The following is a 12,568-nucleotide window of genomic DNA, read 5'->3' on the forward strand; positions in this document are numbered from 1 at the left end:
GGTGCTTTGAGTTGGGTGACTGTAGAAGAGAGCTTGTTTCTGTTTCCTCATGTGAACCTCACTTTTGGTGTGACTGTTCAGTTTGGTGTAAAAGGAAAAGCTGTATGTACATGACTAATTACCATGACAGCCTGACAGCTCCTGGCAAAATTGTTTTCAAAATAGTTAAGTGCTTTTTGTGTTTACTTCAGGTGACATAGATTTGGGTTTATGATATAAAACACACTGAGCTTTTAAATCCTCTCAGCTGCACAGATGCAGACTCTATTAATCCCAAACGAAAATGTGGTCTGACATTCATTAAATGCAGATGAGTTTCCTTTTTTAGTAAGCCTATTAACAGATGCCTAAAGTTAGGAACACGTGCAGTTACAATAAGTACAACATTCTGATTTTTTGTATCTTCTTTCTTGCATGGTAATTCACTGTGCTGTGTCGTGGACAGGTCTCTGACCCTAAGCCCAGATGTGGAGCTTGATTTATTCTGCTCTCTTTGCAGAGTGCTCTTCATATGCAGATTTTATCGACTGTACATCTGTACCCTTCAAGCTTGCCTTGCAAACCTTTCCATACTTGTTAGGAACTGAGGAATGCCAGTGCCTTGTATATTCAAGTATTCATTCAACTCTGATGACAGGAGAATGTAATGAACAAGTATTTTCATTATTTTAGTAACTCTGCTGGGAGGAATTAGTTGAGTGCCAGCTGGGAAGAGGAGACAGGAGGAGGCTGGAAGTCAGCCTGGAATGGCTTCTTCTTTCCCTGTCTCCCTGCTGGCCTAATCTTGGGAGTCCAGCTGGAGGATCCAGCTTGCTACTGCTGCTTCTCCTTGTCTTCAAAATCCACTCTTCTCCTGTCTCTCAAAGAACCTCTGCTCACCCTTTCAGCTCTCTAGGAAGGGATGGGGAGAAGAAAGGGACAGTATGGGATCTGGTCAGGAAGCTGAAGGAGAGTCTCAGGCAGGAACAATTATTATTTAAGCTGAGCCTAAACCCTGGTAATTAAAAACATAGGGGGGGAAAAAATCACCCAGAACCAAACAGAGCCAAAAAAACCCACAAAAAACCCCAAAAGAAAGAAACCCAACTAAACCCAACCAAAACAAATGAAAAATACACACCATAGCCCTCCTGCCCCCAAAACAAAAGCCCAAACAACTAACAAAGTCTCCACGTGGTTTATTTCTGTATTGCCTGTGTGAGAGGTCGTCTTCCATCCAGAGGCAAAAATGGTGTGAATTTCAAGCAGAAATCTCTATAGCTGTAATCCCATAATCAGTATTTAATTCTGGCCTTACCCAAGAAGGTTTGATTCATCATATCTGACTCCAGTTTGAACCAAGGTATCTGACTCTAGTTAAAACTGAAGCAAATCTCTGAATTAAAAAAAAACAACAAACCCCCCTCACCCCCCCACCAGTTTCAGATTTTTGTTTTGCATCCTTTTACAAATAAAACTTGCTTGTAAATGCAGTAATGTGGTTGCATAATACCAGGCCTTCCGTAAGTGATCTCCCATGTTTCCACTTATTACTTTCATGGTAATAAGGAAGTGAGGAAAATCATTGTTAGAAATTCAGCTTTGTTACCGAGCATCAAGTAGAAGGAGTCTCAGTTTCTGGCACCTCTCTGTTTGCTGAATGCAAACTGGTCTCTCATCTGTGAATTTCTGTTGCCTTCCTTTCTTACTTGGAATAAATACTCAGTGTAACCAACTTACCTAATGGCCAAGCAGGAGGTTATACACATATAAGTCAATTGTTCAAGATTTTATGAAGTCACCAAAAGTCAGTGGAGTTTCTGTGTGAAGTTACTGAACACTTGGCTGTTCTGCAAAATGGGGGTGTAATTTGTACATTCTTCTTTTCGTTTGTACAGTGCTCACTGTAATGAAATTTCATGGGAATTTTGAAAATATTATCACAAATAATTTAAAAAGTGACTGTTACATATGATAACATGATGTCTTTTTCATCCAAGACAGGAAACATGTTAAGCCAGTGCCATAATTCTCACAAAACTGCAGAGATCAGAAATGAGTTTAAATTGGTTTAGCACTTTCCTTGACTGTTTGATCTAATCAGCATTGCAGAGGGGGGGTATTTCTACTAACCAGAACCATGACCTGGGACCAGGCTGTCATGCTGCTTATCTGAAAAATTAGGGAGGTAATTGTGTCCACCTCCTTCCTCTCTTTCCATTGTGGGTACCACTACTATTTCATGGCACTTACACTGCAGTTTGTTATGTGTCACAACAGAAATAAAGTCACCAAATTAATTTTCAGGCAGTTTTTGGCAGATTATTACTGTGTTATTAGACTGTTATTCCAAAAATTTTTTCATGATTGCCTGCAGGTGAAGTTCGAGTTTGTGCCTTAATTACAGACTTATTTGAAATGAGAAAATAATTTTGCAGTTTAAAATGTATATCCTGTGATGAAGACAACCTTAATCCTTTAGGTTATAGTCAATAAATAATCGTTCTGACCACCCTTTATCTTGAAGGTCTGCAGTTAAGCAATTTAGTGTTGCTTCAAATGAATCTATGCTTTCTTAAAATCTGCTTTCCAAGAGGAATGCAGAAGGGTATTGCTTTGGACAAGCTTAAAAACGTGTTTTAGAAAGTCTGAAGATTTGGAATTTGTTACTCCTTAGTCTTCAATATCCTTATAGTGTGTTTTTTGAAAGCCAGCCTTTTACCCATTTGAGAAGACAAGATTGGTCTCTGTCAAAATATTGATGTCAATGAATACAGAAAGCCTTAAAAGTGCACTAGTGGTACCTGTCAGAGAGCTCTATGTCTTCATCTGAGAGGGAATTGATTCTACTGGGAAATATATATTTCCTTAGATAATCTCATTCCACTAAGTTAGAAGCTTTTACCCCGATTTCAGGTTATCCAGTCTTGTAGTAACTTTGTGTTAACTTTACCAGAATGATGCAGGGACCTGTCTAGCCTGATTCATATCCATGACACAGTTATGGCTAGAGGGGAATTTAATAGGCTAGTAGTGAGAACATATCTAGTAGAAACAACAATGGACAGGATTTATAGTGTTTTCAGATCAGAATAGGGTAGTTCGAGGGTGTACGGAAGAAATGTAGAGCCCTTACCAAGACCTTCTTCCTATAAAGTGTTGTTTGCCTGCACCAACATAGCATGATTTAGTGTTGGCTTGATGACATAATAAGATTTTCATTTTTCTCCTATTCATTTTCTTACCCTTAGGAAATAACTACTGTAATAGAATTTGCTGGTTAATTAGCAGTTTGTAAATTTGGTGCTTGTAGTTCTGAGAGCCCTTTAACAAAGTTCTTAAGCAGTCTCAAAACCCTCAGGTTTCTCTTAAGAACCAAATTTTCCCGTTTCTTATGCTGCCCTCTAGTGCTGAGCACAGTTTGAGAGTCATCTTCAAAACTCTTCAGTGTAAAGTAACTTTTGTGCCACGACTTTCTGGGAACTGTTAGGTTATCAAAGTCTGCCAGGGCAGGAAACATCCATCTTCTCTACATGAATATCTGTCCTTGTTGGGTGACCATACTCACATATGGCAGAGTTTTGTCCAAGTGAGACAAACATCCGGTTGTCAAAACCCCAAAGCTGCCTTTGTTTGCAGACTGACATCACCAATCAACAGTCAAATGAAGTGAGGTTCAGGACACATGGCCCAGGTAAGTAGAAGGTCTTGCAGCATTCTGTACCAGTGACCTGGAGCCTTGTGGGACCAGTGGCTTCACCTCAGTGTCCTCCTTGGGAGGAGCATCTGGATCTCTTCCAGTTGCAAGTACCCTGATCCTGAACAAAGTGAAGCCGAGTCTTAGGTGACTCTTCAGCACAAATGAGCTGCCCTCTGACTTTTTCATGAGTTGGATTGTCACTGCAAGTTTCACATTCTATTGCTGCTCTGCCTGCATTATTTGAAATCCAAGTAGCCATAGCCAGGCTGTCCATGTGCTGTGCAAGAACCTGAGTTGTGGTCACTGGCTTTCAGTATGTACATGTTAGCATCCCCTTTTCAGTCTCTTGCAATATATTAACTCCTTCCATTATTTCAGATCTGAGAAGACTTGATAGTAGGAACTTCTTAATTCACAATCCAAGATTTCATGGATCTTTCTATCACCAAACATCTGATATTTCTGATAAAAAGTCCTGGAAAGGAAATGACAAATCAGTGCGTTAAGGAGAATGCGTGACACAATGAACTTGATTCCTTTATGAGTGTGTATTTGTCAAATAATTGACTCCCCATGGTCTTGTCTAGTGGAGAGTTAATAGGAAAATCTAGGTAATACGAGTGTAGGCAAGAATGCTGTGGAGACAGGTGGCACCCCTGCCCTGGAGAGCTGTTTTGGCTCCCTGTGTAGCGTTTGTGTGTGCTTGGTGTGAGTGTTGCTTAAGGGAATACCCAGACAGATTTGTCTCAGGCTTCCTGAGGGCACAGGGTGCTGGGACGGCCTATTTGGACAAAAATATAGGAGAAAAAAATCCCACAGAGCACTTTAGTGTGGGAGTAAATCTGGGTAAAGATTCCAAACACTTCTCTCTGGCTATTAGTTTATATCTACTTGTGTCATTCATACAGGGAAAATACAGTCTGATGTTTCTGTTTCTATAACTTGCATGAGACTTCAGGGAGAGAAAGGGCTTCTGCTAAGCAGCAGAACCAGACTGAGTTTCTACTCTATTATGCAAAATAAGGATGGGATTATTTATCAGAAAAAAACCCCAACAACAACAAAATCAGATTTTTCCTAGAGACTCTGGTGGGTTTTTTTAATAAACAAAAGGAAATAAATGTTAATAGCATGCTAGTAGCTTACCAATGTTCATGTGTATTGGCTGCTTTAAAAGGCCATAGAGATAACATATCAATTCATATTATACAAATTGTTTTTCAAGTTCTAAAAGATGTCAAAAATTTGTTGAGAGAGTTTTTGGCATTTCCTTCTATATGTCGTGTCATATGCAGTTTAATCTTTAAAGTTTCATCTGATTGTTTGCTATTCATAGTGTTATCATGAATTCCTGACAGCTTGTCAGGAGAGGATCACCTTTTTTTGTTATTGTTGTTTTTCCCCATTCCCTGTCTGTCTGATGTGTCCAGTGTTTACACTAACAACAGAGCGTGATGGGATATGCAAAGTCTGGATATTGAGTTGAATCTTCTCAGGGTAGCTGTGTGTTTTGTATGTAGTTTGATCAGATTTATTGTTTTTTGCTAGTCTTTGTCATCTGTACAGACAGAGTCTGACAGGCCCTTTCAAGTCTCCCTGAGGAACCCTGGCAACTTCAGTATGACTTACTGAGCTGTAAGTAAGCAGTACTAGGAGAATTTAACCCACTTAGATATTTCATTTTTTTCTTAAGTGCACTTCTGCTAAAGTTATTTCTTCAGGAGCAAAACTAGACCGACAAGGGGAATTAACTTGAATATTCAAAACAGTAAAGTTCCGTTTACAACACAAAACGATATTAATGTTGATACCTCATCAGCAGTATTGTGATTTTTTGGGAGGTAAGAGAATATGTAAAATAGCTTTTCTGAGAGAAGGCTTGCCACTGTTACTGTAACTTTCCATTTTTGCCTTCTGAGTATACTTTTCTCTGTGGCTGATGCAGTGGTGCAACTTGGTGAGCTGTTGCTTGTCAGTGTTTCATCACACTGTGCATAAAAGGAGGTGATGTTTTCATTTCAGAGGTTGATTCATCTGATACAGGATTTATAACAGTGTCCTGTATGGGAGCAGCCTTCCAAGACAGGAACCATCAAACTGCAATTTTTAAGGACTCTGATAAGGTCTTTGCATGATTTACAATAGATTTTGAAAGTGGGATCTTCTTGTGTGTATTTTGTGAGACAATGTTTAGGTAAATTTTCACACTTCTAAAAACTGTGACCCAATGCAAGTCTGGGATTTTTACCTGTCACATAGAATAGCCTGTGGCAAGAGGGTGTAGGGGGTGTGGATTGCCTAACAGATGAAGGGCACCTATAGAGGAAAGGATGAAAGGATCCTTCCTTCCATGGAAAGCTGAAAGGCTATTGCCTGCAGGAAATAGAATATAGATTTTTTGAGTGCTGGGAGCCAGTCTCCCTCAGAGAGCTGAGGTTTGTTTTGTCTTTAATGATAGTCTACTTAGAGGCACATCATTAGTCCACCTTGTAAGCTAAGGCAGGGTTACTGCATCACCTCTAATCATGGTGTGCTCCTTCCTTTCTGGGCTGGGAAAAGCACTGGAGAACTCAGAAGGGCAAAGATCAAAGCCTTTCTGCCTACATCCTGGCATCATTTCCAACTCATTTTTCTTTTTGTGAGCAACCTATTACACCTGAGTGTGTATAGTTTAGCACAGTTATTGATGCCTTCTGCATGTCTTTAGCTGACATAGGGACATTTTTGCAGATAGGATGTCTTTGCTGACTTACTGTCCATGCCTTCTTATTACTGGCATGTAATGAAATCAGCAGATAAGGTTACACTGCGGATTTTGTAAAGCATTTCTGTTTCCATGGAAGGCATTTTCACAGTGGTAAAGCTTTGATATGAAGCACTGCTGCTTTTGTGAATAGGGCTGCAGTCAAATAGGGGCTAGAACCAAAATTAAACTTACAGACCAGTAAGAACAAACAGCATATCTGAATCTGTCTCTATAACTATTTTTGCAGCCCTTTTCTGGCTTGATCCTTTCTTTTAATGGCAAACCTGTTCATGGTAACCTTTCTTAGGAAGAAAAGTCCAAATCTGAATGAAGCTAAAAAAATTATATTTCTTAATGAGCTTCAGAGGCTTTTATGGAGATTAAACTCAAATTATTAATTAAATTATTATGTTAATTGGTAATAAATCAAATACTTTCTTCAGAGGTTGTACAACCAAGCACCAGTCAAACAGACAACAAAATGTCCATCTCTTATTATTTCAATAGTGTCTTGTGATTTAGTGTCTTTGGCTAATTTTGTATAATAAGCAGTAGAAAGAGAATTTCTGTCTTGGAGACTGGTCAGTTAGATCAGATGAAGCAATGGATTTATATTAAGATTAATTGCATAACTAGAAAACATGATCTAGAAAGTATGAACCAATGACACCCAGATGCTTTTGGAATACAAACTACAAGGTTTTTTGACTCAGGTAAATGTATGACCACCTCTGTGCTGATGCCATGAACAGACAGGCTTCTGAAAGGAGACTTCCTCAGCCCAGGTGTACAACCAGCTGACTCCTGTGTAATATATTTCTGGCACTAATCAATTTAATGGCAAGATGTCAGTCTGCCACGAGTTAACACCAAACTCGTGTCTGTGTACAGTGCTTCACCTGGTGGGTAAAGTTAATGTGGGGAAAACCTCATGATAACATTTGCAGTAATGTGCTGCAGATAGCAAGATTCCTTCCCACAGGAAAAATGGAACTGATCTTTCCTTTTTAGAGCATATAAATGTGCCTACCTTTGTATTGCTTCAGGCAGTACTACTCATGGGTCACCTTTGAGCCTTTGCCTCCCATGATCATTCAGCAATTGTAGAAGCAAGTGGTAAGAACTGGCTGTGAGACTTCAGGCCAAGATCATCTTACAGAGACTAAGGCATCAAGTACTCTTGTTGACCAGTCAAAAGGCAGCTGATGGTCTGATAATAATTATTTTTATTTCCTCTGAGAGACTGGCTGAATAAAGTTGCTTCACCCAAGGGTTTTCAGCCAAATAGAGGGAAGGAAGACTTTGTCATCAGAGATGTGTGCTTAATTCCATTGATTGGAATTGTAATTGAAAATTCTTGCTAATGCTTTTTTCCTGTAGAATAATGTATTAAAATAACATGTCTGCATAGCATACAAAAAAGGACTGCATTTGGCAAGTGGCTGAGTAGAGCTTGTAAACTAACTTCACAGGTATCTGTTGCTAGAAAATCTTACCCTTGCAGATACAAACTGGATTACCGACCACTTTTTCAATCAGAAAACAAGAAGAGACTCATAGATCACTTTAGGAAACACTCTTATCCACAAAATCATTAGATAAAATTCAATAGAAACCTGTGTGAGTGTGATTCTGTGAAGGTGGTTGTTTCTGAGATGGTTCTTCATCCATGAAAAATTACCTTTGGCACTGCCTGTAGTTAAAAATGCATATCCATGCACTATTCTTATCGTGAGTCTTACTTTTACTCACGTGTTTAATGCATCGGTGTGCTGTCTGCATGTGAGGGGATCCTATAGCCTTGTACCATAAGAGTAATAATAAATATAGAAGTTAAAACCATCAGGTAAAGTGCGGTTGATTTAAAGAAATGCAGATTACTGTAACACACAACAGGTTGAACAAATACTCACATAGTTTTCTTGATTAGCACAAATGTACATATTCTTGAAAAGTGCTGAGCTACGTTAATTTCTACTGGCCAGGGTCAGGAAAACACCTGATCTGAATATCTCTTACAATGTGAAAAGAGTTTGTGAAATTCTTCATGCAAATTCAAGTTGGATTTGTAGAGATCACAAACAACACAGACTCCCCACGTTGCTGTGATTTTTGGACTGATGTTTAAAGGCTATTCTGCCTTTCTCAAGTTAGGACCCTCTAAAACAATCTGAATTTATCAAACTTCCGTAATTTCCATTGCAGAGTTGTATGTGAACGCACAAACTCCACTCCCCCATTTATCTGCGTGGTAACAGGGCCTGTCAGAGTAGTTTCCTTCTTTGGCTGAGGGTTTAGCATGTCTTTCATCTGTGAAGAACTGTAGCCAGTTCCTGGATTCAGGCTGGGAGACAGTACTTTGACAAGTAAAGAAACATTACATGCTTACAGAGGTTGGAACATAACGCTGGGAAGCAAGTGTCATTACTTTCCTGTCAGTATTGTCAGGGAAAAAAGGAGAACATCTTGAGCGAATCAAACAACTTAATCTTCTCAATTTATGTTTCTTGAGTTTTGGGTTCTTTTTAGTGAGAGATCAAGGGATGCTTCCTGGCGTTCTTTGGGAGTCAGGATTCTGATGGCATATGCTACTAGTATATAAGTTTGTCTTTAGGTGTTTCCATGAAGCTTGAACCAGCTATCAGGCCTGTAGGTGACTCTGGGCACTGAGGAGGACTTTGGACACAGTTGAAGTTTCTCCCTATTGGACAGATTGAAAGACTTTCCAAAGATTCACCTTTATTTTCATAAGTCCCCATGTCATCAAACATTTATTGTTTGTGAGTGCTTGTGTGAGTATTGTGTGTTTGTAAGTATTGTTTGTGAGTTCTTCAGAGAGTTTTTTATTTAGTTGGTTAGTTGTTAATGGTTATGGTGCCAGTTGATAAAGAGTTAAAATTTCCAGAAAATGAAGGTGGTTTTCCTTTGTGAGGCTCTAATTTATGTTGACAAATAGGGGTCAAGTAAGGCAGTTGGTCTTTCTTTAGAGGTGTAGTGTAAAGTGTTTACAGAGACAAGGGGTTCTCTGGGTTAGGTTGTGTGGTCAGCTGCGTGAAGACCAAAGGGCTGGTTGGAGGGTGGAGTGGTGCTGTCACAGAGAGCCTCACAAGTCACCTTGAACGGATTTCTGAGCACTTAAACATTGAGAATGAATGCTGTGATTTCATTGTACTGGACCTCTTCTTAAATTAACCTCTAGGTATATTTTCTCCCCTCTCCTCTGTTTGTCATAGCAGCCAGAGATGTGGCCTTGTGGAATGAAAAACTTATATTATGACACAGATATCACAAAGTGATGATCCCAGTAGTGATGTCGCACGCACCTAAATATGGACTAAAAATTCAAATAAGTTGGACTGGTAAACTGGTCCATAAAGTTACTGCATGACTGAAAATGGTTTGATATTTAAATATGGATGCCAAATTTAAAACAGATTTTTTCAATCTGTTAAATCTTTAGTTTCAAAGAACTTATTTTACACTTTGGACTTCGGCAGCCATTTTGTACATTCTGTACAGACTCTTCTCTGTCTTTGTTTTTCCCTTTCAAAACTTTCAGCTTTTTCTAGGTAATACAGGCTGAAATTAAATAGTTTAAATTAGAAAATAATTTAAATCTTTGTATATAAAAGCAAAATAACATTCTTGTCTGATAAGAATCCTTCTGAAATTTAATTCACTTAGATTTATCAGTCCTGGCCTTTAGTCAGATAGCAATGAAAAAGAATTGTCTCTGCGTAACTTTATTTTGAATATTAAATTTCAAGCCTTAGGTGCTAATAGTTATACCACCACAAGAGGTATGTGAGGGCATGTAAAGGGAAGACAAGACTGCTGTAAGCTGGCAGCAAGCGCTGTCTGTGTGGTGCTTTCCCTAAAGTTACGTTTTTTAAAATAACATACCCTAGAGCCTACAGAATGAAAATCTGAAATTGTTTCGTTTTGTCTGTCTCTCGTAGAAGCTCCACCAAAACTGGAAGACAATCCTGCTGAGGCGTTCACCGACTCCTCTCTCTTTGCTCACTGGGGCCAGGATCTCAGTCCCGAGAACAGACGTATCGCACTGAAGCAATTCCAGTATTACGGATACAACGCGTACCTGAGTGACCGCCTGCCCCTGGACAGGGCCCTACCTGACCTCCGACCCAACGGGTGAGTGCCTGACTCCACCCTGGCACTGCAGAATTGTGGAGTCTGTTTCATAGAATCATAGAATCAGCTGGGTTGGAAGGGACCTCCGAGATCATCAAGTCCAACCATTGATTCACTACTGCCGTGGTTACCAGACCATGGCACTAAGTGCCACATTCAGTCTCATTTTAAAAACCTCCAGGGAGGGAGGTTTCACCTGGAAGCGTAACGGTGTGCAATCACATAGTAGGCAGGTTATGTAAAATGGTCAGAATGAGTAATTTCTATCAGATATATGAAGGCCATAAGTTTCAAATGTCTTCTGGAACATCAGAGTGCCCAAAGTAAGTCCTGCTAAAATCCCACTAAGTATTCATTGAAATTGCTTCAAGATCCTTTGGAACCTTAATCTCACCTACAATTTACATTAGATAACAAGTGTTTTATTGCTAAAAGCAAGACCTTTTAATGTTAAATTTTAGTTTTATCAGAAAATCTGACTGACTGACTGTTGTATTTGAAAGCCCAGAACTGCCTGATTAAGACCAGTAGGCAGGTGAAACTGTTGAGCTCTCCTGGTGAAATACACACTTCAGTCAAGCAGCGTGGGCCAGCTGAGAGCCCACGGAGCCTCCTTCTCTGAGAAGTTCTCTGCTAGAAGCAGGTGTGTCAGGCAGAGTGAGTGCATCCACTGTTATTCCACAGTGGCTCGGTGAGATGGGTGGGACCAGTGGAGTGAAAAACCTTCCCTTCAGTGCATTTGAGGTTTGTTCTGGTAGGACCGTTCACAGAGACAGTTAATGCTCAGCTTATTTTAAGCCTTGGTGATACATCTGATCCTTCGAATAAACAGCAGCTCTGGAGATGAAGAAATGGGTGGAGGGAAAACTGGTTTTTTTGCAGCTCATTAAAAAAATAAATCATTAAAATAAACATGCTGGGTACTTACCAAATGAAACGTGATCTTATTCACTTGTTTTAACCAAATATTTTAATTACTAAAGCAGTGAGCAGTACGTGTTGCTGTACACTAGGTTGTTTGGTTATAATGAAAATATATGAGCACCATCCCAGGAAGCACTTCAGCAGTATCTACACTATATATTATTATATACTGCCTTTTAGAAATATTTCTGTTGCAGATTTACAGAAATACTGACTTTAGGAAATCGAAGTCCGTGCAATTATGTCTGTGTTTTGGTTAAATTTGGTTAAATTTGATTGTCTGTAGTGACTATCTCTTTTTTAATCATAAACTAGAGGGAAAAGAAATCTTCTGTCACTAATAAGACATCGGTGATAGAAATGTTTCTGCTCCTATATCTCTTTTGAAATTACTCTTCTGAAGGATTTAAATTGAATTTTTTATAACTAGGGGTTTTAAAAATTAAAAAGACAGGGAAAATGAATGGTACTGTAACTGAAAGAAATAAATTAAGGTTGGAATTTTCAAAAAATCTCCAGTTAGAAATGAATCATGATCCTAATTTCTGTGAAATATTTGGTCCTTAGTTGACTGTCTGCCAGAAACATGTTAGACATCACAATATGTTTATGGACACATACATACAAAATAATGGCTGACACTGAAACGTAGTAAATTCTGATACTGAGGGAAATGAAGTGTGTTGTCAGGGAGTATGCAAACTATTTGCTGTATCTACAGCACCCTGTGGAGTACGGAGCTACAGGGTGTTCTGAAAGTCATGTTGCTGAAAAAAGAATCCTCACTGCTGATAGGCAAATTCTCATTTTTGTGAGAGCCCATGCATGACTGTTGGGAGGGGAAAAAAATCCCTACTCTGAGAGTATGGTTTCCATTGTAGTAATCAATTTTTAGGATTTGTAGCACCTGTTTTTAAGCCAATTGCACTCGCTTCCTGAGTCTATATAGATGTATTTAAATTATCCATGGGCAGATACCAGGCTCAAGCAGCACAGCATGAAAGCCAAGGACAGCTTGGTCTGAAGGGAACACACAGCAAGTGGTGTGGAGACCGAGTTAATCAACT

General features: G+C 39.3%; 1 protein-coding gene across 3 annotated transcripts in view; it reads left to right on the forward strand.

Annotated features, from left to right (window-relative positions):
• GALNT18 (polypeptide N-acetylgalactosaminyltransferase 18) overlaps nt 1-12,568 on the forward strand; it is a 227,848-nt gene that overhangs the window by 95,522 nt on the left and 119,758 nt on the right. For all 3 annotated transcript variants that reach the window (XM_032692503.1, XM_032692504.1, XM_032692502.1), the window contains one exon: nt 10,385-10,577. In XM_032692503.1, the coding sequence (XP_032548394.1) occupies nt 10,385-10,577 (193 nt within the window). The remainder of the gene's footprint in view (nt 1-10,384; nt 10,578-12,568) is intronic.

The sequence above is a fragment of the Chiroxiphia lanceolata genome, chromosome 6 (assembly GCF_009829145.1).
Source record: "Chiroxiphia lanceolata isolate bChiLan1 chromosome 6, bChiLan1.pri, whole genome shotgun sequence".
Lineage (NCBI taxonomy): Eukaryota > Metazoa > Chordata > Aves > Passeriformes > Pipridae > Chiroxiphia > Chiroxiphia lanceolata.